The following is a 25,221-nucleotide window of genomic DNA, read 5'->3' on the forward strand; positions in this document are numbered from 1 at the left end:
GGGCGAGGCGGGACAGAAGGCCAAGGGGGCGGTACGCGGCGCGGGGCAGTGTGGGGCGGGGGCGGGACGCCTCCTGGCCGCAGGTCGGGTCCTGTGTCAGCAGCCCAGCAGGCGCTCGGGCGGGACATGGCGGGCTGTGTGGCCCGGCGGGCCCTGGCTGTGTGCAGCCGCTGGTGGTCTCGGTCGCTGACAGGGGCCCGGGGGCCGAGGCCATTCTGTGCGGCAGGTGGAGCTGGGGCCTTCCCACCAGCCGCGACCACGACACGGAGGCATCTCTCGTCCCGGTGAGGGACGGAGCGCGGGGTCGGGGCCCGGAGCCTAGAGAGCGTGTTCCCGGCCAGGGAGGAGGCCAGGAGGCCCAGTCGGCTGATGATGTTTGTAGTTAGACCCGAGAGAGGATCCCCGCCGGGAGACGACTTGCGCAGCCTGAGACATGTGCCAGGAATAGAGAAGGGAGTGTGGTCCAGAGCCCTGGTTTGAGCGAGGCTGGTTTGGAGGGGGAACTAGTAATCCTATCAGAGCGAATCCTACCTCCCCGAATGCGGGTCTCCGAGCGTCGCTGTTAGTGGACAGCCTTTTAAGCCCTAGGGCTTTTGACTTGAACCCCTAGCCCCGGATTCGGTTAAGGCTTCCCTCAAAGATGCTCTAAGTGAGAAACAGGACTTCTGAATCTCGGCCCTGCACAGGTCCTGGGTTTCAGTGTGACCTTGGGAAGACTGGTTCCCTCTGTGTGGCTTGGAGAAGGGGCTTGAGGCCATGAGGATTGCGTGAACACTGTCTCTAGGGATGGGACAGGCAGATCAAATTGGGGCTGGTTGAATCAACTGAGAGTAAGCATAATGTTCACATCTCCAAAATAGTAACAATAACAGTCCTTTAAAGAGCCCTTAGAAAGAGCACCTGTCCAGAGAGGTCCCTGAGAGAACTCACCTTTTAGTGGCTGAGATTAGACACTTATTCTGGGGGAGAGATGATAACTATTTATAATTAAAGACATGTGAAAGTTGATGTAAATCTGAACAAAACTATATTGAGAGATGGTGCAATGTAGAGACAGTAGGAAATCTAGAGAGGATGATTAAGCCCTTCAAGGGCAGGGGAAAACAGACATGGAATTAGAACAAATATTTTTGAGCTCCTCTTATACAGTAGGCTCTGAGGGGGAACACAGGCTAATCAGACACAGGCATTGTTCGCAGGGAACTTACAGTTTCTAATGGAGATAAGACATGGAAGCTAACTGAAATGAAAGATGAGAAGGACAGTTAAAATGCTGTAGGAGTTCAGGAGGGTGGTTCAGGGCAAAAAGAGGCAAGGAGTACAATTAAGCAGGGTATGAGGGCATGATATGACGAATGCTGAGGGCGAAGAGAAGAAAGTGATCTGGGAGTAGTCAGACCTAACACGGAAACCAAGGAGGAGCCTGTGACTGGACGTCAAAGGAGGAAAGGCAGAATCTCTGTGGAATGGTGATATGGCAGGACTTTTACCTGCTTCTGCTGGCTGGCCCCACTACCCTGACCCTTCTCTGCTGTCATTACCCTGGCTCTTCAGTATCTTAGTAGCTTTTTCTGAAGGATAAGTCCTGTTACCTCTTCAGCTCTTCAGTTGCTTGTTCTTTTCCTTCCTAATCAGAAACCGACCAGAGGGCAAAGTTTTGGAGACAGTTGGTGTGTTTGAGGTGCCAAAACAGAACGGAAAATATGAGACTGGGCAGGTGAGTGCTGAGCTGGGTCTTCTTTCATTTTCATAGTGTGCTCTGCTTCTGAAAGGGTCAGATATGGTTCATAGGCCTGAATGTTACGGTTTTCTGGTGCCAGACCAGAATCACAAATGTTTAAAGGTGGGTGTCTGTTTTCTTGGATTTGAATGCATTTCATTTATCAATGGATTCTTTTTCCAAGCTGGCGAGAACAGAGATGGTTTGGACTATAGTAAGGAGGGAGCCAAGTTACTGAAGTGTCTTCTAACGTAGTGGATGGTGGGAAGCCAATGGAGGGAGCTTTAAGAAAAGCAAACCTTTTATTTTATTTTATTTTTATGATTTTCAGTTTTGACATGGTTTCTTCTTTACATGCTTAGTTATAGGACTTCTGGCCACCTAGTCTTCAGATGGTTCTCCAGGTTGATTGTTCTATAATTTAGTTGTAATTTTAATGCATCATGGGAGGAAGCAAGCACGACGTTTACCTACTCTGACATCTTGACCGGACTCGGAAAAGCAAACCTTTGAATGCTTTAAGCTCTGGGTATGATGCTCTTTTTCTATATCAGCTTTGCGCCAGATCCACTGAGATGGATTTAGGCCCCTTGTAGGTAAGGAGGACCTATTGTTTATTCAGCATTTTTTTTTTTTTTTGTATGCCTACTATGGACCAGGCGTTGTGCATTGGAGTTAAATCAGAAAGCAGTGCCTTCAAAGAGTTGATAGTCTAGGAAAGCATTATGATATACAAATGGTCAATGACTGTGCACACTGTGCTAAGTGGAGGAGAGGTTAGGGAACGCTTCTTAGAGGCCTACGCTATGGCCTAAAGGGTGAGTAGAAGTCAGCCAGGTGAAGAGGGGGTAAGGGGTAAGAGTATTCTGAAATTGGTCTCGGTGGATCACAGAGTTCAAAGAAAAGAATGGCAAGACCTTGTGCTGGAGTTGGCGTATCTGTGCTGCTTAGTGGTCTGGGCCCCACCTGGATGGACTTGCTGGACTGCAGACTCACAGAGGCCTCTCTTTTCTCCTAGCTTTTCCTTCATAGTGTTTTTGGCTATCGAGGTGTCGTCCTGTTTCCCTGGCAGGCCAGACTTTATGACCGGGATGTGGCTTCTGCAGCTCCAGAAAAGTAAGTTTCCCTGTCATGCCTCACAGTGTCCTCAGGAGGAGGCCTGACTCATGGCAGACATACGTAATTGGGATCCCAGGGGTGAAGACAGTATCCTTCTAGGCCTTAGGAACAGACCCAGAGTGCTCTCCAGCACTAATACCCATGGAGATAAAGTGCTGAATGCCAGGGACAATCTTAAGCCAGAGGGTCCCTTTGGGCCTCTCAAGATGCTCTCCCAAGCTGTTCTCAGTTTGCATTATAATTATCCCAGAATGCATTTGGGGGACTAGTCTTCATGATTTTTTGACGTCCAGTTAGAATCTTTATCATCATTAGAGTACATTTAAAAAAAGCCCCCCCCCCCATCAAATGATCCATTAAATGATCACAGCTCCATTAAATGATTATAGACATTCCCTAGGAGGTAAAAAGAATGGGGTACTCTGGGCTCCTGTCACTGAGGCAGCAATGTGATTTTCTCAGCATGGCCCCCTTCTAAGAGGCAGCCAGAGAGTAAGACAAATGATGACTTTGTGCCATGAGTCCTCCACATTCCATTTTTTACACCTGACAGGGGAGCAGCTGGGCTGGGTGTTGCTGAGCAGGTACCTAGCTGGTGCTACAGCCCCTTCAGATTGGGCACCAGTATGTTGAGACGAGGAGTGGGTCGGGAGCTGGGGCAGGCACTGCTTCTCTTTCTCTTAGGGTGATCTTTAGCTTCTTCTCCCTCCTTGTAGAGCAGAGAATCCTGCTGGCCATGGCTCTAAGGAGGTGAAAGGCAAAACTCACACTTATTATCAAGTGCTGATTGATGCCCGAGACTGTCCACATATAGTAAGTAAGCAAGACGGCTGGGCCTGGGGTTCCTCTCCTTGGGAAAGGCCTGAACCCTGATGGGGGCAAAGAGAGAAGAGTCAAATGGAGCCCAGATCAGCACTGGGCCCTAGTCCTCAGGACTGGATAGTGACTAAGAAAGTCTGACTTGCTTCTTGTCTTAGTCTCAGAGATCTCAGACAGAAGCGGTGACTTTCTTGGCTAACCATGATGACAGCCGGGCCCTCTATGCCATCCCAGGTAAGTACAAGCATCTGAATGGTGCCTGTCGATAATGGGTCCAGTATGTCTCAGGGAGAAGATTCTGATGCCTTTTTGATGTCTTTTAATCTGCCGGGAGGGATTATAGATGCTGAGAGCAGTGGTGCCAGGGTCATCCCACCTTGCGACAAGGTCAGGAATTGTGTTTCTTCTCAGCCCTGTTCCTCCCCTCTTACATGAGTTTCACTGTTTCTTTGCCTCTCTGTGCCAGGCCTGGACTATGTCAGCCATGAAGACATCCTCCCCTACACCTCCACTGATCAGGTTCCCATCCAGCATGAGCTCTTTGAAAGATTTCTTCTCTACGACCAGACAAAAGGTAATCTCTCTCAGAAAGAGAAGGTGGAAAGGGAAGACCCTTTCTTCAAAGATAGTATCATAGAAGTAATTTCAAGGCTTTATTTCCACAACCTTATTCAACCTCCCATTAGACCTATCAGGTAGATGGCCATTACCTCCTCCAGATACGGAAACTGAGGCTCAGGGATGAGGAGAAGGGACTGAAGGTTGCTAGTTAGTGGCAGAGCGAGGTCTGAAAACCAGGGCTCCTAACTCCCAATCCAGTTTTCTTCCCATGATGTCACATACCTTCTCAGGGCTTACTCTTAGAAGTAGCTCTGTGCCTTCTTTTAGCCTGTGCTTTTGCTTCATGTTTGGGTGTCTTATTTACTTGGGCCACAACTGGGAAGGTTTTTCTAAGAGGAGCAATTGGAAAGTGGATGCAATGCCCTGGACTCTGGCCTGGACTAACCAGTCATCTTGTCCCAGCACCCCCTTTTGTGGCTCGGGAGACGCTACGGGCCTGGCAAGAGAAGAATCACCCCTGGCTGGAGCTTTCCGATGTCCACCGGGAAACAACCGAGAACATCCGCGTCACTGTCATCCCCTTCTACATGGGCATGAGAGTATGTCCCCAGCCTGGGCCCCTTCCCTCAGGACTAGGTCTCCAGATTTGTTGGGAAATGTGACTGTTGTAATGGGTTCCAAATTTCAACCATGTGCCTATAGTTCTGCTTCCGAGTGCTGCATGTATTGGGTGGGGTAGAACAGCCTCATGGTCATGGCTGACACCAAGACCTAGAGTAGGGAAACCCTTGGGTCCCAGAAGGAGTCCTCTGGACTGACTTTTCCTTCTCTTCTGGCTCAGAGGGAGCTGCGTTTATGAAGAACATACACATACTTGGTTAAATTGGTATAGGCTGATCTTCATACTTTGTATGCATTAGTCAAACATTTGAGATGTTTTTTGCCTGGCTGTAAGCTAGGTCCTGGGAATACTAATAAAAATGAAAGTATCCATGTCTTCCAGGAGTTCATGGTGTTGAGGGATCTCAATGGAACATACACCATACCAAGTATTGTAATAAGGTTGGGCTGTTGTAGGGCCAAGGAGGTGGTTAGCAGCCTGGGCCAGCAGTGATGGTATGGAGGGCAGCTGGCAGGGAGGGTGGTTCAGAGAAAGGGAAGAGCCCTGTGGCTGATTTCCATTGGCATCCAATTCTGTTGGTGATCTTAATAGGAAGAGGAAGAGGGAAGCCAGGGATAGACCCAGGGGAGGCTGCCCCCTCAGTGAGTTTATTGGCCATAGTTCAGTCATCAACATCCAGATATTCGCAGCATTGTTCTGCTTCTGCAAGCTTCCTGGAGCACATTTACTCCATTGGAGAGATGTTGATTGGAGGGGACTTGGTCTTGCCCTCTAGGACTTAAATTCTTTGTGTTTTTTCCCCAGGAAGCACAGAATTCCCACGTCTACTGGGTGAGTGTCTCCCTTGGGAGGAGGAGCTCAGGAAGGGTGCCTGGAGGGGCATGTTGGGAGGTGTTTGCCTCTGGGGACTGTGGCCTGGGCAATGCAGGTGTCAGCCTTTGTTGCCTTTTGCTCTCCTAGAATTCTAAGTGGTCTGGCCCAGAGTTTACTTTCTCAGATGTGAACTTGCCTCTTCTCCCCCCACTTCCCCCATAGTGGCGCTACTGTATCCGCCTGGAGAACCTTGACAGTGATGTGGTACAGCTCCGGGAGCGACACTGGAGGATATTCAGTCTCTCCGGCACCTTGGAGACAGTGCGAGGCCGAGGGGTGGTGGGCAGGGTGAGCATCATCGGGCCAATAATGTCCAGTTCCTGGTGTTGCCAAGCAGGCCTGGGGGCTTAGTGCATGGTTTCCTCCTCTGTGGTCAGGGCAGAGGCTCCATGTGTGAATGCGCTGGTGACAAACCTCACAACAACCCCGTGAGATAGGTTTCTTACAACCCATTTCATAGATGAAGAGAGAGAGACTATGAAGTTAAATAACTAGCCCACGGCCCCATAGCTAGTAAGGGCAGGATCTGGATTTGAATCTAAGTGAGTTTGACATGAAAGCTGGTGTGTTTTTGTCGCCAGCGCAGCAGTACCTTTTTAAAAATATGAATTTGAATGCCATTAGGTGGGGCTTGCACACACAGCACCCCCCAACTACTGGTTGTCCTTCCTCTCTTTACATGTGTACATCCTCTGCTGGTCCTGATTTTGAAATTCCTATACTACCCCACCCTGTCTCCTGTTTCACGAAAAGTGGCCAGGAGCCACATTTAACAAGTATCTGTGCAAGTCAGCAGAGACTTGGGGAAGCAGAGTAGGATAGTGACTAAGAATAGGGCTTTGGAGATACATAATCTGGTTTCAAATGCCAGCTGTGTTCTTTACTTGCTGCGTAACTGCAATTTAACCAAAATTTCAGTTTCTTACTGCTGAAATGGGAATCACATCTAGTACCTTATAAGTACTTAAAGACTTAAGTCAGCAAAGGTTCGCAGACCACCACCGTGGTGCCTGGCACCTAGACATTCGGAATGGACACTGAAGAGGGTATTTACAGAGTAGGTCCTGTACCCAGCATCTTTGCTCAGTGTCCTCAGACATTCAGTCTGAGATTATCTTTCCCAGAGTCAGAATAAAAGGCCTGGGTCCATGGCTGTGCAGCAGAGGAAACACTGGCAAGCAGTCACTGTAGGAGGTATGAGGAGGCATTCAGTCCTGATGAACTAGCAGTTGGCATCTGACCTCAGAATACAGGGAGCAGGTTTGGCCTGACCTATTTTGCTTGAACCCTTATAGGAACCAGTGTTATCCAAGGAGCAGCCTGCATTCCAATATAGCAGCCACGTCTCCCTGCAAGCTTCCAGTGGGCACATGTGGTGAGTGTGTGCTGGGGCAGGGGTAGCGCAACTCTAGACACAAGCTGTGGGTGAGAAAAGTGGGAGCGCATAGCTTGCAGTTAATTCTGGGCTACATTAAGTCCCGAGATGGAGCCTTATCATTGTTGTATGGGACTTGTCTGATTTTTTATGACTGTCCATTTTCCAGTTCCCTGTGGTTTTGTGGACTGGGGACCTAAGCCAAAGAAGTCTGGTGATTTGATGCTGTACCGAGTTGCCCATGTAGTTGGTTTTTTTTCCCCTGTTATTTCACTCCATAACCTGCAAGTGTAATTGGGTAGCTTATGCAGTGCGTATCTAAGGGCCAGAATCAGGACAGTTGTGTTTCTTTTCATGTAGGGCCAGGAAGGGCTCTTGAGTCTCTGGACTAGTGTTATCCTGACATGAGTCAGGTAGGAGAGAGCCCAGGCCTACCTCATCTTGCTGTGGTTCTAAAGCTGAGGACATAGGGCTATCCAGATCCTGAAGAGGTCCTCAACCCTCATTCCCTCTAAACCAGCTTCTCTGACCCACAGGGGTACGTTCCGCTTCGAGAGGCCTGATGGTTCCCATTTTGATGTCCGGATCCCTCCTTTCTCCCTGGAAAGCAATAAAGATGAGAAGACACCACCCTCAGGCCTTCACTGGTAGGCCAGCTGAGGCCCTGAGTGCCCAAGCTCGGCCCCTGAAGAACAGCTCTTATCCTACAATTGCTGCAGAACTCTCTCTCCATCATGGGCCACAGCAGGTCTCTTTTTGGCACCATTTGATTGTGGGATTCTTTTTTTGGAGGGTGGGCTGTAACTGTTTTCTCCAGAGGACCCATGTAGGACTCCTCCAAGGCTGGCCTCCCCTATAAGCCTTGCCTGTAGTGTTCCAGTAGACCTTTCCACCAGGAACTCTGTGTTCAGCTGCCACAGGCCTGGAGGAGTTTCTAGGCCTATCACACAAGTCATTTTGAAATGTCAGGTTTGGTCAATAAACCAGTGCGCACTTGGCCACCCTTGCCATTTCTGTCCCCAGGATCTCAGCCTCCTTTTTTTGTCCCAGCTGGGGAGGTAGGGGGACTTGCTTTCCTTGCTGTCTTTCCAGGAAGCTGCCCCTTCTACTAGGGTATATATATTTCCCTCCTGAGGCTGGGGGTTGGCTGGACGTCTTCCAGGGTCATTGTGCCTCTCAGCCAGTGGGGTGGGGAGCTGGACTGGATTCTTGTTTTCTTCTTTACCTTCTGCCAAGGGGAGTGGGAGGCCAACATCAGGGTGAGAGGAGTGAGGCAAGCCAGTCAGGTTTCCTGGAACAATGGGCTTGCCAGCCATGACCATGAATTTGTCAAACCTCCAGACTACAAATGCAGAAACTCAGCCGAGGAGCTTTAGGTATATATAGATGGCAACTAAGCCAAGCTACTTTCTGAACTTCTCACAGATCTCCAAGAGCCAGAGATGAAATGTGCTGCATTTTACCCTGATTCTTAGGGTTCCTGCTCCCCTGCTTCCATAGCAATTATTAAAGAGGTTGTTTATTCTTGAATTAATATTAAATCTCAGTTCCAGCCCATATTAGTGTTGTCCTTAATCCTCCACTAGGGGGAGCCTGGGTTGCAGGGCAACTGAGTACAGTCACTTAAAACTAAAGGAAAACACAAGGTCAGATGGTGAAACAAGTACAAGAATTAGTCCACAGCAGTGAGCTGACCAAGCTATACTCTTTAAGCACCGCTCTGTACCACTGCAGTGTAACACAATTTTATTAGAAATTAGTGTTTGTTTTCATCACCTACACTGAACAACAAAGAATTGTAGTTACATGATAAAGGAAGTTCTTTTATGCCAGGACCTGTGCCATCTTTCAGGCAGACCTTGATCAGATAACTGAATAAAATCCAATATGTGTGGTTAATAGCAAGCAGGCTTCCAGTTTTCTCAGAAACTGATGAGGTTTGACTTTCATCCATACTTTTTGTTTACTTTCCCCTGGGTTGCTCAGAGTTGAAAAATTCACATAACCAAGAGCTGCTTTCTGAACAGGGCTGGGAAACTCAAAATTCTCTAAACCTTTATACCACAAAGTCTGACTTAAAAAGCTAAGATTACTTCAATGAGTTCAACGTTAGTATTTTTCTTAAGACCAAGGAGATATTTTCAATCAGAGAAAGTGCCCAGAGTCCCAGACTATCAAACTTTTTCAGGAAGAAAGACTAGCCACCACTGAGACAGCAGAGGATCTGAATGTCAAAGCAGTAAAGAGGCTACAGGGGCTGTGAAGGTCAAAGGGCAGTCGTTAAAATACCTCAGTGTAGAGCTGGGGCTTTGAGTATTAAAGGGCTTCAGAGGGGCAGCTCAGGAAATAGGCCAGTGGCCTCAGGCAGAAGTATTCCAGGCTCTATAGGAAAGCCACAAAGCCAAAACCAGAATCTGGCTAAAGAAATGGATTTGTCTTCAGTCTTGTTACTTCAGTGAGGCCTGGAAGAACTGTTAATAGCTGATCATCAGGGTGCTTCACCTGAGTCTATACATTCAAGACTGTGACAAGGGTAAAATAACTGACTAGTCACATTTCCCCTGTCCCATCATGTCCTTTCAGGTCCTTGTTGAGTATCTTACTAACCCTGGTCTAGCATTTGCCCATAGGCTCTATGGGGTCAGCCATAAGCAGCCACTTAGGGGCTTATAGTTAAGAGTAGTCAAGAGAGGTAAACTTGATAACCGATGTTCCTTTCCAAATGAGTAGATATTGCTAAGTGGCTGTGTTGCTTTATTAGGCTGGTTGGCTGAACACTCCCTCCCTAATGGCATTCCTTTGGAAAAGAATTTGGATAAGCAGCCTCCCAAGGGCCAAGTGAAAACAGAAGGGAATGAAAACCAAAGCCCTGCCGAGGAACTCACACCTTTGCCTAAGTGGTGGTGCTTGGCATCTCCATGGCCAAGTTACCCAACAAGAAAAAAATGAAGGAAGCTTTCAAGGGGCTTGGGCTGCTCACATCATCCTGTGTTCACACTCACCACTGGGCAGAACTACCATCCCCAGCCAGGACAGAAAACCAATAACATCGGTGGGGGGAGGAGGAAGTATATGGCCAAGCACATGCCACCTCTGCACAGGGCTGCCAGAAATACAGGACTGCACTCACTCCCCACAGGCCCTGTAACCTGCCTGCTGTGGCTCATGTTCCTGGCCCTTAAAATGGCTCTTTGGCTTTATAGTAAGGACAGCATGCCTTGGGGAAGGGAGTCAAAAAGAGCAATCATGCTAGACCCTAAGAGTCAGTTATGTGATTCTAAGATATTGCGATAAAATGTCCTTTCCCACAGGGGTGTTATCAGGACCATGGGTCCCAACTTCTACATCCCTCTCTTCAATGCTCTCTGGGCTGACTGCTTAGCCAGCCTGGCAAAGCCAAAGCTGGTCAGTGTTTTTATTGCTGCTTCTATCCCCTTCCTCAGATTGATTCTGCAGGGAAGAGGGGATTGGGGTCAGAAAAAGACAGCATGGGTCAGGGAAGAATACAAATCTGAACAAAAGTACAAAGTGCTTTAAAGAAATAGATCCCAAAGGCATTGAGAAGGACCCAGGATTCTGCCTTACCCAGGGTCTTGGCACCCTGGAGGGGTAGCAGAAATACCAAGTTCCCTTATTAGACCTGTCACTTCATATCCTATATTATTTTTAAAAAACCAAACCCATCAAGCCTGTGCTTAAACACAGGAAAAAAAAGGAGCCCCACCTTCTAAGAAATGGCCTCCATAGCACCAGCAGCCACCTTCTCCACAGAATGAACCCATTCTCCACGGGCATCAGCTGAGGCCTAAAAGTAGCCCTTCAGCAAAGGGCCCAGGGGAATGCTCTTAAGAGGTGGACAGGTCAGTCCACTCACCCCAGGGACAGAAGTGGCTCTGTCGGACAGGGAGGGAGATGCTGAGCAAAGGGGCCATCTTGAAGTGCTCAGGCAGCAGAGCAAAGGAATGTGGCCCCTCATCTGCTCAGGCCCTCTGACCTCCCAGGCAGGGCCTGTCATGCCTCTGGGTGCTGGAGCAGAGACCCAGCCAGCAGCAGTGTGGGGTGGCCAATGGGGCAGGGTTCCTCTGGAGGGGAGACAAGGTGTCCTGTGCCTTGCCTTCCTGAAGGTCTTGTCAGTCGCGATGGGCAGACTGGTGGCCGAGCTGCCGGTCATCGTAAGTGCTATAGCGCTTGACATGGATGCGGCGGACACGGTCCCGCAGTTCAAAGGACTCCTCGTCTTCACTGGGGGAAGCCTGGCTGCGGCTACGACTTGTGGCCTCCAACAAGGAGTTGTCAGGGACTCGGGGGGTCTCGTAGAGTAGGACGTTCAGCGTCTCCTCATAGATTCGGGCCTCTGGGAATTCCACCTGAGGTGAGGGGGGACAAGAGGACTGACTGAACAAGTTTTCATCCCGGAAAAGGAGCAGCATGTCAGGACCTCGGCCCTGTGCTGGCTCCACAAGGCATCCTGAACTCTGTCACGAGACAGACGGCTTGCTTTCTCATGAGCGTGGGCAAGTTTCCCTCTGAAAGTGTGAGATGTACTCTATGCACAGAAGGATGCGGACGAGCACCCTCTCCAGCCCCTTCTGGATGAGTATGTGTAGAGGTTAGGGCCTTGGCTTTGTGGTTAGGCCTAGATACAAATACAGCTCCAGTATTTAATGGCCATGGGCCCTTGAGCTTAACCTTGCTGTGCTTCAGTCCCCACATGTGTAAAATCATGGTTAATATCTATTTCAGAGAGTTGTTGTGAACATTAATTGAAAGATAAAAGGGACGGCATTCAAGACACCTGAATCCTAGCCTAACTCGCTGTGTCATCTTGACTTTCTGTTCCCTCATCTGTTAAATGAGGAGAATGGCTCTAGGCATGCCTGTCTCACAGGTGTGGTGTGAGGAGTCAAAAAGTTCATCAAAGAAAAAGCACTTAAGGTGACAGGTGCTGCTGCCACCTCCACAGCGTAACCAGCCCCCCACAGAAACCGGCCCCTGAATCCCAACTCCACTGATTTGTGCACCCCCCAGAATGACAGGAGGAAGCAGGGTCACCTCCTGTAAGCTGTCCTTCCCTAACCCTCAGACTGCCCAGCTGTAGGCTCTTCAGTGGTCTGGGGGCCAAGAGGGTGCTACACGAGCTTGGCTGCTTTGAGCCCTTCATACACACATGACTCTCCCAGATGAGCTGCCCTTCTACTCCAGTAAAACCCTGCTGTCTCTGGAACACACACTCGTGGGCGGCAGCTACTCTGCGGGGAGGATACTGGCTGCTTACAGCCTGGGAGAGCAGGCTTAGCTGAGTTTATGTTAACTTTCACCTAACAAATCCTTCACAGGTGCCTGGCACCATGCTGTTACTGTAGAAGCTAAACTGATTGACCAGGAACACCCAACTAGCAGGGGCCAGAGAAGAAATCTGAACAGCTATTTCCATTATATTGCACTGCTTCTCTTAAGAATTGTTTCATTTTCATCATAGCTCTTAAATCTGCACTCTCATTCCTTTGTTTGAAAATGAGGAAACTGAGGCCCAAATGGTTTAAATGGCTTATCCAAAGTCTGAACACTGGTAAATAGTGGGACCCGAATTGGGCCAACTCCAAAGACTTGGTCCTTCCTACTGCACCAGCTGGCCGTTCCCTTCCCAACAGCCCTTACCTCTCACCTGATCGGAACGAACAGTTCCTGTGCCATTCCCTGAGCCCCTTGTACTGGCTTTTATCCTTGCACAGCACAATCATGAGTTTGGGAAAAACAGAGCAAAATGGATGCCCCTTTTGCTCCCTGTGGAGAAGGCTCAGTTGGGGCTGCACTGGTGTGTGTCCTGCCCCGACCTATGCAGAGAGAAGGAAGCCCCCCATACCTTGGTCTGCTTCTTTTCCGTGGCATACACAATGGAGGTGCAGCACACCTCCGCCAGCTTACGACCCTGGCCATAGAAGGACCAGCAGCAGATCTCATCACCAATGACGTCCTTGATGAAGAGCACACGGCCATTAAAGCGCAGGGAGAGCTTGTCAAACAGCTCGATGTTTTTCAGTAGGTGGTCGTCGGAGTTGCTGAAAAACCCATGAGGGCCAGTAAGCTTAGGAATGAGGTTCCAGCACATAGAAGGTACTAGCTCGGTTCTCCCCACCCTTCCCCTGTCATGCTGAAGTAAGGAAAAATCAAGATGCCAGAGTGGACAGTAAGACAAAGGGTCACGGGGCACCATTCAGGTTTGGGGGCCTGCGAGGAAAAGGAGCTGGGTTGGTTTTAAATTAAAGCAGAGAGAACCAAGGGCCCCGAAGGAAGGAGGCTCGCTGCTGTCTCAGCAGGATTCTTTCCCTTGCTGTAGGGATGACACTAGCAATGTGTTTGTCCATAGAGACTCTGAGCCTGCAGCCTCCTGCACAGACCTAATTGTGGGCTGTTGAGAAGACACTGGGGGCAAGAGGGAAACTGGCCCAGTGCAAAGGCTGGCTTAGGAGTCCCAGCTCTTTGGCTTCCCAGCATCCCTCTTCTACCTTGTAAGATAATGCTAGGAAAACACCTGGCACACTGCCCAACATGACACATGTTAAAAGGGTGTTACATGTTTGGTCTTGTCTATTATCTCATCCAGGGCCCTGCACCAAGTTCCAAATACCTCTGCCCTGATTTCCCTTCTACTCTGTGTTCTTCCCTCCTAAGACCCAGACTCATGCCAACTATGCCAGGCTTGCAGGTGGCTTCCCTTGGGTCTGCTGCCCAACTTCAACTCTGGCTGCTTGGCCCTTTTAGCTGCTTCTGCAGCCCTTCCCCAGCACCCCTCACCCTGCCCCACCAAGTCCTACCCTACCTGGTGTAGGAATACTTGTTGTTGCTTCTATTGTACAGCAGCTTCACCACGGGCTGTGAGGGAGGAGAGTGTGAGGGCTGGGCCCAGGCCCTGGCATCCCCTGCCCATAGCCCTCAGAGGTCCCTCAGAGATCCCAGTACCTTGGTAGAAGATTCGATGAGCCTCTCCTCCTCCTTCAGGGATGTGATAATGGGGATGTTACACACAGGCTGGTAGGAGTCCTTCTTGTCCTAGGTGACACACACAGCTAAGAATCTTTTTTGAGATCTCCTGTTTGCAGGCTTAACCAGGCTTTCCCCAGGAGCTGTCAGAGCCCCTCTGCCATGGCCATCCCCTGCTTGTTGAGGTGGCATCAGTCAGAGATCAGGAGGCCCCTGGTAATAGAAACTGCCAGCTGGCAAGCAGACTGCCATTTCCAGATATCTAGACTATAAACTAGAAGCAGGGCCCATGCATAGTGCCTGAGTTTGTCACCTTACAAACTGACTTGGCCTGCACAATATCTGGTGTATCTACCTAGGTTTGGACTCATCAACCATACCCGCCACACAGCCTTTCAGGAACTGGACCCTTATGTCCCTGAAGGAGGGGGCCAACTCCAAAACCTCATCAACTGGCCCCAACTCTGCCTCCGTACCTGCAGGGCAGTCTGGCACATATTCACCAGCCCCTGAATGAGGTAATATTTCGCTTCAGCCATCAGTTCCTTGATTTCTTGCCGGTTTTGAGGGAGGATGATAGTGTCGTCACGGAGGTAATTCAAAATGGTGCCAAAGTGCTTTCCACATCGGTCTATGAGGATCCAGCCTAGGGATTCAGATGGGCCCCAGAGGTTACTCTTTGCCTCCAGGTACCTCAGAAGCAGGCAGCAGCAAAGGCCACCTGACAAGTCTAGTGATAGGTGGCAAAGAGCACATGAGCATAGAGCCCACAGCACAGGATAACAGAAGTGGGAAGAAAATCTCTAGCTCCTTGGTCCATGGCTGCTCTTCAGCCCTCTTCCTTGAAACCAAGAATTGGCACATATCATGGGAGAGACAGGCCCTCGAGGCTCGGTGGAGGCCTACAGAGGTCTAAACTCAGGAGTACTCAGGCCCATGTCTTGACAACACAGAAATCGCAAGGCCCTGCTGGCTTTCTGTCCACTGCCTAGCCACAATGGTGATGCTTCTTATGAGAATCTAGTCCCTTGTGAATAAAAAGTATGGATTGCCTCCCTGGAAAATGCATAAACACACAACATACTATGTACAGTTTCAAAGAATTCTGAAGCTCTACTAAGGACTCCAGGTGGAGTCCTGTACTAGGTAACTTGGAAAAGTAAACTCTACCAGGCTTAAGCCCTGCCCCGAAGCCACTTCCCCAGGAACAACTCCTTCCCTCACCACCCTGCCCAACGAGCCCTGATACCTCACCTTCTTTGTCGGTCAGCACCTCCATGCGCCCGCTGAACATGGCCTTCAGCATGGTGTCATGCCTGGTTAGTGCCCGCACAGTGGTATAGTACAGGGAACCACCCACATTGAGCTGGACGTATTTGTTGCCCAGGCTTCCTCCCTTGAAGCCGCTTAGCTTGGGCTTGGCCCCTGAGGCTGGGCACAGACAGGTATCCCCTGACATCTCCCGCTGCAGGTAGATCACCACACGGCAGGAGGTTGGCTTGGAAGGCTCCGCCGTGGTGGAAGGGTCACAAGAGAGTGGCCAGTGGAGGCCAGAGCCTCATATTCTCAGCGCTGTGAACAAGATATGGGAGAGAAGACAGGAGTCAGCAGCAGAGAGCCCTTAGGAGGGGTCAGGAGAAACACTGACCATCAAGTCAGTCTCTCCTAGATAAGCCCAAGATTCTCTGGCATAGGCTAAGGCCCTAGGCAATGGTAAGAAAGATGCTCCTGCTTTTCTTTACGGTACCAGGAGACTATGCTCCCAGAGCCAAGAGCTGGTCACCTCACCAGACTCAGCTCTGGGTGGCAAGTAAGACAAGTAAACCCTTGGAGCCAATCAGAAGAACAGAGTGAGGAGAGCAGATGTCCTCACCCTGGGGATCCAACAGTCGGATTCCAGCTATTTCCTTCTCAAGGTTCCCAGGATCCAAGACTTCCAGCCAAATCTACTGGGAGTCCAGCCAGCCAAGGAGTTTCCCAGGAGCCCAAAGGACATGATGCACTTCCTTTCTAAAGATTCCAGGCTCAGGAGCAGCCTGCACCATGCTTACTTTGAATATCACCCGGAATCTGGCTTTGGGAAAGCAAGTAAAAGCAGCTTAAGTAGAGCATGGAATGAGCCAAGCTGGAAGGAGTGATCGGTGTTCCTGACAAAGGTGACCTAGCTTCAGCCAGTTTCCAGACCTACCCCTTTCTTGGCACCAGCTCTGTTCCAAGTTCCTGAAATTGTCACCATTTTTCAGTATAGAACAACTACAGGATGACTATTTTTGTTTCCTTTCCTGAGATGGGGCCCAGCCCAATCTCTTCCTCTTTTCCTTCCCAACAAGAATGGAGAGAATGGGCTGGAAAAGACCAGATGATAAATCTAAAAAAATTAAGTGGTTTAGGAGTTCATGGGAGGGAGGAGCAAGGAAAGCAAAGGAGGGCAAAGCCAGGTCATCTCTTATGATTTAGATCCTACATTATATGTTTCGGTTTTCTAAAGAATCACTAAAATTCATTCATGGTAGCAAAAAATAACAGCAAACATTCATTGCATGTTTACTATGTTCCAGGTACTATTCTAGACATTTAATATTTATTAGCTCATCTACTTCATTCAGTAATAAAACAACAGTAAGTGCCTACTATGTTAAACAGTAGGGATAGAGAGATTAGATACTGTCCTTGCCTTCAAGGAGTTCAAAGAAGCATCACAATGTTAACAAGAATAAAAATAGTTTAAGAGTTGGCATTTACTGTGCCCCTGCTATGTGCCAGGCATTGGGGATACAGAAGATAACAAAGCACAACCTCATGGAGTCTACATCCTAGTTGGTGGACACGAACAACAACAAATAAGCAGGTAATTCCAAAAGTGAGAAACGCAATAAAAATAATAAAACAGCAATAAGAAAGTGACAAGAGGCACCGATCTAGATAGGGGGCCAGGGAAAGCCTCTTTGGGAAGGTGACATTCCAGCTGAGGTCTGAAAGAGTAAGGAAAGGTAAGTGTCAAGTCCCTCAGTCAGATGCACATTTTAGCAACAGAAATAAGTCCAAGATGGCTGGTGCATAGAAAGAAGGGGGAAGGCGGCCTGATGTAAAGTCAGGGAAGGCAGGAACGATCATATTAAAGACTTTGAATTTTATACCAATTGCAGTGGGAATCAATTGGAGAGTTTCAGGTAGGGGAGTGATATGATTTGAGTTCTTAACATTTTGAAAAGATCACTCTGACTGCTGTGCAGAATGGATTGTAAAAGAGCAAGTGGGAAGACCAGAAGAAGCAGTAGTCTAGGCAAGAGATGGTGAAGGCCTGGACTACAGAGATGATAACGGGAAAGAAAAAAAGTGGAATTACATCATTTAGTCATCAAAACATGCAGAAATTTACAGGTGCTATCATTTCTTGTGAGTGCAACCTAAAAGCAGTGCGCTGGTTTTCCTAAGTTTACCGCTCCATTCTCCAAACAGTGCTTGGCACAATGCCACACACAATTTAAAGTATTTAATATATGTCGGTTTGTTATACTGAAATTGTCCCTGAAAAGATTTAGGTAGGTCCCTGGGAAGAATGTCCAAGGAAGGACCAGATCAAGTGCAGTGCGAAGTACTGAATTCCTTTGACGGCTTGTTCAGGAGACTCTCATTTGCCTCAAGGATGGAAAGAACCCTCACAAGAATACTGCCCAATCAATAAATAACACTAGAATAAGATCACTTTGCCTTCCCCAGCCCACCCCAAAGCAATAAATCCATCCTTTAACAGGTTTTAACAAGTTCCTATGTATTTTATATCTAGCCTTTGTCCCCCTAGGATCAAAGAAAGCACACATACATATTCTGCCAAAGCAAAGAAACTCAAAGGCTAGGTGGTTGCCAACAGAGGAAGACAAATCCAGAGCTAATCTAGTCCTTTCCTCCAAAGCAATTACTATGATGACGTTAGCTCAGATTCTTCCCAGATCAATGGGTTCCAGGAATTCTCTGGCAGGTGACGCCCGAGAAAGTAATTCCAGTGAGAATGAAGTTTCCACTGGTGGCCTCAGTGCTTTTCCTTCCGGACTTGGTGTGTGGGTATTTGGGGATGCCAGAAGCTAGGGGCGTATCCGTGTCTCACTCAGCGAAGCTCAGGGGAACCCCAGTAGAATAAAGCGCAAACAACCACGGCTGTGGAAGGCGCTGGGGTCCTAAAGGAAGACCCAGAAATCCGTCACACACGAGGAATGCGGAGTGGGGAGAGAGCCTATCTTGTTTAGAGAGTGCTGGTCTAGCAGAAATCCTAGGTATAAAAATCTTAGGCTTCATCCAAAGAGTCTGGAGAAATTTAGGGCGGACCTAACCTCTCGGTGGCCAGTGTAGTCTTCCCCAGCCCCTACTTCTTGCCACCGAGAAACCGAGACAGGTTAGACAGACAGACAGACACACACACACCCACCCACCCACCCAGTGGGGAAATTTGAGCTCTCCATCTTTCCTACTCCGTCCCACGCCTTTTCCCCAGGTCCAGGCGGGGCTCTTTGCTCCAGCTCGGGGCCCATCCATCCCTTTCCTTAAGGCATCGGCAGACCCGGTTCTCACCGTCGCCGGGGCGCCTCTCCTCTCTGCTGGGTTGCAAGCCGAAACCGTGCGCCCCTAGGATGAGGCCGCCTGCCCGCCAGTAATCCCGGGCTGTGAGCTCACATCCTCCCACCGTGGGCTCCGCGTCAAGTTGCCGCCCAGCGGGTCCGGCCCAAGAGCCTGAGACTTTAAGGCCGGACATACCCATCACCCAATCAGGGGAGAGGGAAGAACCCCTGAGAGTATTCCGCGGTAAACACATAGCTACTTCCGGCACCCTTTTCGGTGCAAAGGCCTCTGGATCTTGTAGGCAGCCTTCCCTCTTCTCCGGCCTCTGTTTCCCAGCAGGGTCTGCGGGCTAAGTGAGTGTAAGTGCTTCCGGAGTCAGGTAGTGACGTTGTGTATAAACAGCTTCTGTAGCCGTGGCAGCGGCTAAGGAGGGCGGGATAGGTACTGCTGCCACGGGCCGTAGAAAGAAGCTTTCTGCAGACATCAGCCTGGGCCACAGCGCGCCGCCGCTACGCGGTCGGCAGGTAGGCGGTGACTCCGGGTCGGGGGACGCGGGCGGACCTGGGATGAGACGAACCCGACAGGCCCACGCCCTGAGGAAAGGCAGTCCCGGGTCGAAAGAAACGTAGGAATTCCGCCCGACTTTTGGGAGCAGTTTTACACCCTTGGGCCTGGAGCTTTACGCGTTGATGCTTGCAACGGTCTTATGAGCAAAGTGCAGATCAGATCAAGAAGTTTACGTAGTGAAGACAGCCAGCTCCATCACCCAGATCTTCCTAACTTTCTGCCCAGTCCCTTTTCCCCACACCCATGGATGGAGCTTGCTCCTAGTGCCTAGAATGGATCTGGGAGAGCCAGGGGCGGAGAGAGTGTCACCGCTTTCATCTCCAGGGAGCTCAGTCTGGCTTTTGTGCCCCGTGTTTCTCAAATGATCAGATATTTGCGTGTGGTGGGAGTTGAGACAGAATCTGATAGTCGGCTGTGAACCCTCTCCACTCCTTTAGTCTTACCCATCTCATTCAACTACTCCTTCCAGCCATGCAGTTGTCTCAAGCTAGAAACATGGGAATCTTGTCTGAGTCTTTCCTTCACCCATCCCAGACCCCTCCATTCAGTCAATCCTTTAGTAAGTCCTAACAATTCGACTTATAAAACATCTCACATTGGACACTTCTTCAGCTCTAAGCCTTGGTTTCTGTAACAGCCTTTTCTGTTTTCAGTCATTCATTCCACAAACAATTACTGAGTGCCAGCTATGTGTAGGCTCCTGCAAGATGGTAGGGTTACACTGATGAACAAGATAGCTCTAGCTCCACTCTCTTGTTTCCTCCAATCCATTCTTCGTTCTGGGTCAGAGTGATCTCTCCAAAAGGCAGATCTGATTATGACACTGTTGAGAATCCACTGGCTGCCCATTACCCTTCTTATGAAATCCAGGAGGGTTTTCGGAGCCCTCTATGATGCAGCTCTAGCCTCCCAGTCTAGCCTTACCCTGTTCCGTGCTTCCCCTTGCTGTGTTTCAACCACATTAGCCTTTCAGTTCTTGGAATGCATTAGATTTCTTATAGCCTCAGGATCTTCACATGTGCTTTTCTTTCTGCCTGGAATGCCTCCTCTCTGCTTCGCTTGACAAACTTTTGGACATCCTTTAGGTTTCAGCTTGATTGTCACTTTTTCAGAAGGCTTCTGTTGACACCACTGCCCCCATGAGAATTATGCCCTACTGGAGCCTCATCTAACACCACATGCTTTTCTTCATATTATTACCATAGCTTGTGATTGTTTACTGTCTGTCAAGAGGTCAGGAACTAAAGCATTAAAGCATTTCTTCACTATATGATGAGAGCAAGGACTCAGTAGATGTTTTTGAATAAATACATGCTCTCAGGGAAGGGAGTGGGAGTTGAAGCAGACGTTTTTGCTCCTTAGGGTTACTTGAAGCTTTCTAGAGCAATGGTCTGATTAATCACCCAATAGGTGTTAAATGCTCAGACTATGTGTATAAATATAACAAGTTAGAAGATAAATCTTTTTTAAAAAGCCCAATTATTAGGAAGCTCTGGATGATTAAAATGTTTCAAAAGGAAGATGCTAGCCCACTTCAGTGGATGCCAGTTAGACCAAGGGCTCTCGGCCACAGTTGTATATAGACAGCCTATGGACATGCATTAGTTGTCCCACACAGTATTGGATGTGTTTTTTTCCTTTAAATTTTTCGAATTAGATATTTCCCTTTAAAAATCAGATTCCATATATAAACCTAGATTTCTGGTCCTCTCGAAAGTCAATTCTGGCAATGGTAGGACTTAATTATTTTTTAACTATCAATCGTCATATGGTATATGTGCTCTGGGCAGTCACTCCCAGAATCACCCCATTCAGATTAGAACTCTAAGGAAGCTGGAAGGGGGAACAGGTGAGGCTGGGTGAGGTGAGACCAGAGAGAAGGGCTGGTGTAGGGCCAGGTGGTGACAGTCTTTGGAACACCTGGGGTTTTGGAATTTGTATAGCAGCCAATGGCCAGACCTGAGTAGCGTTGCCTCCATTTCTGGACAGGGCACGTGGTCTCTATTTTTTGTGTCGTTATTTCTAAGCCAGAATGAGGGTGAGTTTTCAGTGTTTCCTCCCCAGAATGAGACATCCTGTGGACTGGGAATGCAAGGTGGCCTGGGAAGGGACAAAATCTCTCTCCTGGTTCTCTTGCCTACAGAAAAACCCTAAACTAGCTTGGCACACAGGGTCTTTCTGATGTGGCTCCATCCGACTTTTCCAGCTCCATCCTGTCCTTTCATTTTCTAGGCAGGATAGGCCTTTTCAGTGACTTCAGGCTCTTGTTCATGCTGTCTTCTCTGCTTGGAATGCCTTTCCCTGACTTCATTACTTGGTACGTAGTTGCTGATACTTTATTCCTTTTTGTGTTTCTGTTAGAAAGAGACTGACCCAACTTTGGTTCCCAGTTCAGGCAAGTGTACAGTATCCTGTGGAATACATTTTGGGTAATATTCTTACTCCTGGCTTCTTATTTTTTTAACCCTAATTGTTAATTCACTCAGATTTTCTCTTTCACTTGTCTTTTGTGTTATTCCAGTACTGTATTTGAAAAGCTTGTTCATGTCCTTTTGGTTATATAACTGGGGATAAATAAACATGCTTATGGCTGACAACTTAGTTCAAATGTCAGCCCCTTCACCCCAAGTTAACTGCTCTGTTTCCTTCAGCACTTCAGTAACATTTCTGTAAAAGCACTTATCATGGTATAATTTTTCAGTTTACGTGTCTGTCTTCCTCCAGCTAAACTGTGTGCTCCTCCAGGGCGGGCACCATGTTGTACTCATCTTTGTACCCCCAGCATCTAACAGTGTTGGCACGTAGTAGACGCTCAAGAAATATGTGTTGAATGAACGATGCCTATGACAAGCAACTGGACTTTATTCTTTCCTGACCCTTGCTCCTGTGACACAACTCCTGGCTGCCACTATCATTCCTTCAGTGCAGATCTTCTCTTCTCTAGGGAAGCCAGAAGGGAAACAGGTGAGGCTTAGAGAGATGGAGGCAGAGGGAAGGGGGAGCTTTTGGAACATCTGGGTTTTGGGCACTGGTGTCTGTGGGCAGGAGTAGGGCTGGGCTGAAAGCAGGCATTTCCTTGGCTGGCTGGGAAGTGATCAGGGATTGGAGCTTGTTTCTTTACAGGTATGGCCAAGGACATACTGGGTGAAGCAGGGCTGCACTTTGATGAACTGAACAAGCTGCGAGTGTTGGACCCAGAAGTTACGCAGCAGACCATAGAGCTCAAGGAAGAGTGCAAGGAATTTGTGGACAGTGAGTGTCATTTGGGGAGACATATTGCCACTCAGCTTTGAGCTAGTCCCACTGTGCCCCACACCCACCTACCGACCGTTGCTCTTGGCCCTGCCAGAATGGAACTGCTGGCTCCCTGGATGTTGAGCCTGGCCTTTTTGAATTCCTATGTGCCACCCACCTTGTCTGCCTCCCCTCTTGTTATGTTCTCATGTAGTCCCCACATGGAGCACCAATCAAAACAGACACTGGAATGCAGAGAGGAGGGTGTTTTTTGAGATATGCCATCCTTGATTTTTTTACTCTCAGAAACCTTAAACTTCATGGGGACAGAACTATGGCTTGGGAGTGAGAAATAGTTAGGTACTGATGTTTTGATTTCTTGGGAGAAGTAGTGTTCTCAGTGGTAGGCTTGCCATTATTGGGAGTGAAAGTTGATCAACTGGAGTCTGTAGAAGCAACTCAGCAAACTCCCTGAAATAATTTTTTAACTAGAGATTTCCAGGATGCCACCTGTCCCAGCAGCCAAGCAAGCCCAGTGATAGTGAGTATAGAGCAGATCTAGCTCCAACATGGATTTCTGAACCTTCTGGGGACCATGGGCTGTGGAGAGAGCTTGCCTGGGGATTGCTGTGTGAATGTTGTCCCATCGCTCTGTGCTTTAATTTACTCCTTGATAGAATGAGGTTCCATCACACGAGGATACTGAGAAAAATGGAGTGGGAGATTAGGCACTTAAATGCTTTGAGCTCTTTATTAGCTCTGGTCGCAGGTGGAAAGCCTGCACCTCACCATTAACTGAAGTCTAGTGTCTTAACTATGGCTAGTCAAGAGGCAGCAATTTTGTCCTGAGGTGGTCTTTTTATGAATATAGCCCTTTGTGCTTCCTGTCACTCCTGAGAAAGTAGGATGGCATTCATGAATGGGCCCATCAGGAGCCTTCATAGCTTGCGGTCACAGCAACTGGCTGGCTCTGTGGGGACACAAGGTCCAGCTATGCCCGAGTCTAGCTCCGGGCACCTAGCCACCTGTCTCTAGGTTCAGCCCAACGTTGACAGACTTTAGGCCAGCAGGTAGCAAATTGTTCTGACACAAATTAGAAGGGCCAGTTAGTCCTGCCTACTCGCTACAAGGGAATGCTGGGGGTGAGCGATGACACTGAGAAAATAAAAACATTTCCTTTTTCTTTCTCCAAAAGAAATCGGCCAGTTTCAGAAAATAGTTGGTGGTTTAATTGAGCTTGTTGACCAGCTTGCAAAAGAAGCAGAAAATGAGAAGATGAAAGTAAGATCAGCATGTGTTTTGTCTAAATCTTGGCCTAGGACCCTGGTTCACTAGCCTCTCGTCCTTCTGCTGTCTTGACTTTTTTTTTAGGCATGGGGAGATTCTTTTATTTAATTAAAACAAGATTTTAAATAACATTTTCTATACAAGTATTGACTCGTTATGTTGTATACCTGAAACGTTTTGTGTCACTGATACCTCAATTAAAAAAAACCAATTCCTGGTCCAGTTAACCTACTGTTGAGCTTATATGCCAATACTTTCAGTCATTATTTCTTTTAATATTTACATCACTGAGATGTAAGGGCAGGGTATAAGATGACTTGGCAAAGGACACAAGGCTGAGTGGTACACTAGACGGGCCCCTGAATACCTGTGCGCCAGATTGTGGCGATACTCCTAGATCTGCCTCAGAGCTGCAGGCAGTCTAATTTTCATCAGGCACTTTAGGATCATGAGAATAATCCTCCTTATTCCCAAAGCTCTGGGGCTCAACCTTCTTTTTCTCGTTGGGCAGTGAGATAGCCCCCAAATGACCCTTACCTAGTTGTAGACTTAATGTCGAAGAGTTTTAATGAAGCCATGACTTTTTTTGGTAACTGTGTTTTTCTAGGCCATTGGTGCTCGGAACTTGCTCAAATCTATAGCAAAGCAGAGAGAAGCCCAACAACAGCAACTCCAAGCACTAATAGCAGAAAAGAAAATGCAGCTCGAAAGGTAAGAAGTTACGTAAAGCAAATTCTTTACTCTGCTATTCTATTTTTCCTTAATGATCACCTCTTATTCTTCATCATCGTTCTCCCAGGAATAGTTTCTCACTTGTCATCCTAATTTGAAGATTTAAAAAATAAAGTAAAATTAATTTGATGGGAAGGAAATAGAAAAATTGTTAATATTAAATCACATGTAGTAGTTTGAAAGCATGAAAACTCAGGTAGCAAGTGTCCACAAAGTGGGCTGGCTGGCTCTCTGAAAGGAAAAGACCATCTCAGGGCTGGAGATTTCTCATGGGTGGCTTTAGGCTGGGCTTTGCGCCTACTTTTTTCTCTTTCTTGCCCTAACTTCATTCTGAACTCGATTTCTTTTAAACCACCTGTGTTCTTCTCTAGAAGAATTAAATCCATGGTTTATTTCATCCATTTTTAGGGCTTCTAACAATTTTGTTTTTCAGGTATCGGGTTGAATATGAAGCTTTGTGTAAAGTAGAAGCAGAACAAAATGAATTTATTGACCAATTTATTTTTCAGAAATGAACTGAAAATTTTATAGGACAAAAAAAAAAAAAACCCCCAAAAAACAAAACAAAAAAACCTCTGTACCATTCTAGTGACTAATGACCCAAGTATGTCATGTGAGATGTTGTATAAGGAATATACCATCTCTGAAGGCAATAAAACAAAATCTGGAGGGGCTTGTTTCAGATGTCAGCGCATATCTGGTGAGCACCCAGTGACTAGTGGCCCAGGTTATTGCATTCTTAGTCTGAACTGAGCAGTCTGTAAACTTTGTTTTTTT

The 25,221-nt window shown here is 48.1% G+C and overlaps 3 protein-coding genes across 14 annotated transcripts; 2 read left to right on the forward strand and 1 right to left on the reverse strand.

Annotated features, from left to right (window-relative positions):
- The first annotated feature begins 46 nt into the window (after positions 1–46).
- On the forward strand, positions 47–8,114 carry POLDIP2 (DNA polymerase delta interacting protein 2). 2 transcript variants are annotated; one of them, XM_023530584.1, is made up of 11 exons: positions 47–284; positions 1,636–1,717; positions 2,739–2,836; positions 3,556–3,652; positions 3,817–3,892; positions 4,125–4,232; positions 4,682–4,818; positions 5,646–5,672; positions 5,877–6,002; positions 7,010–7,089; positions 7,610–8,114. In XM_023530584.1, the coding sequence occupies exons 1-11, from the start codon at positions 127–129 to the stop codon at positions 7,650–7,652; spliced, it is 1,032 nt and encodes a 343-aa protein (XP_023386352.1). In that variant the 5' UTR covers positions 47–126; the 3' UTR covers positions 7,653–8,114. The 2 variants fall into 2 exon arrangements, with proteins under 2 accessions (XP_023386352.1, XP_011358283.1); XM_011359981.2 differs by having other exon boundaries at positions 48–284; positions 7,626–8,114.
- Positions 8,115–8,818: 704 nt separating this feature from the next.
- On the reverse strand, positions 8,819–18,804 carry TNFAIP1 (TNF alpha induced protein 1). Its single transcript, XM_011359982.2, has 7 exons — positions 18,637–18,804; positions 15,325–15,642; positions 14,547–14,716; positions 14,050–14,139; positions 13,910–13,962; positions 12,953–13,148; positions 8,819–11,456 (listed from the first exon to the last, which is right to left on the reverse strand). Exons 2-7 carry the CDS (start codon positions 15,527–15,529, stop codon positions 11,220–11,222), a joined length of 951 nt encoding a protein of 316 aa, XP_011358284.1. The 5' UTR covers positions 15,530–15,642; positions 18,637–18,804; the 3' UTR covers positions 8,819–11,219.
- A 197-nt stretch (positions 18,805–19,001) lies between these two features.
- On the forward strand, positions 19,002–25,107 carry IFT20 (intraflagellar transport 20). Of its 11 annotated transcripts, none has more exons than XM_011359990.2 (7): positions 19,006–19,148; positions 21,424–21,508; positions 21,974–22,155; positions 22,315–22,443; positions 23,621–23,706; positions 24,320–24,423; positions 24,878–25,107. In XM_011359990.2, the coding sequence occupies exons 3-7, from the start codon at positions 22,029–22,031 to the stop codon at positions 24,957–24,959; spliced, it is 528 nt and encodes a 175-aa protein (XP_011358292.1). In that variant the 5' UTR covers positions 19,006–19,148; positions 21,424–21,508; positions 21,974–22,028; the 3' UTR covers positions 24,960–25,107. The 11 variants fall into 11 exon arrangements, with proteins under 11 accessions (XP_011358294.1, XP_011358293.1, XP_011358292.1 ...); XM_011359985.2 differs by having other exon boundaries at positions 19,007–19,148; positions 21,916–22,155; XM_023530586.1 differs by having other exon boundaries at positions 19,007–19,148; positions 21,937–22,155.
- Positions 25,108–25,221: the final 114 nt, after the last annotated feature.

The sequence above is a fragment of the Pteropus vampyrus genome, unplaced genomic scaffold, assembly GCF_000151845.1.
Source record: "Pteropus vampyrus isolate Shadow unplaced genomic scaffold, Pvam_2.0 Scaffold50, whole genome shotgun sequence".
Classification (NCBI taxonomy): Eukaryota; Metazoa; Chordata; class Mammalia; order Chiroptera; family Pteropodidae; genus Pteropus; species Pteropus vampyrus.

Coding starts and splice junctions, on each gene's coding strand:
- POLDIP2 (XM_011359981.2), top strand. CDS start 127: ATGGCGGGCTGTGTGGCCCGGCGGGCCCTGGCTGTGTGCAGCCGCTGG. Junction 285..1,635: donor CGGAGGCATCTCTCGTCCCG/GTGAGGGACGGA, acceptor CTTCCTAATCAG/AAACCGACCAGAGGGCAAAG. Junction 3,653..3,816: donor CCCGAGACTGTCCACATATA/GTAAGTAAGCAA, acceptor TTCTTGTCTTAG/TCTCAGAGATCTCAGACAGA.
- TNFAIP1 (XM_011359982.2), bottom strand. CDS start 15,529: ATGTCAGGGGATACCTGTCTGTGCCCAGCCTCAGGGGCCAAGCCCAAG. Junction 14,140..14,546: donor TGTGCCAGACTGCCCTGCAG/GTACGGAGGCAG, acceptor TGTGTCACCTAG/GACAAGAAGGACTCCTACCA. Junction 13,149..13,909: donor AACAAGTATTCCTACACCAG/GTAGGGTAGGAC, acceptor TGGGTTTTTCAG/CAACTCCGACGACCACCTAC.
- IFT20 (XM_011359991.2), top strand. CDS start 22,029: ATGCCTATGACAAGCAACTGGACTTTATTCTTTCCTGACCCTTGCTCC. Junction 22,156..22,314: donor GGAAGCCAGAAGGGAAACAG/GTGAGGCTTAGA, acceptor GTTTCTTTACAG/GTATGGCCAAGGACATACTG. Junction 22,444..23,620: donor GTGCAAGGAATTTGTGGACA/GTGAGTGTCATT, acceptor TTTCTCCAAAAG/AAATCGGCCAGTTTCAGAAA.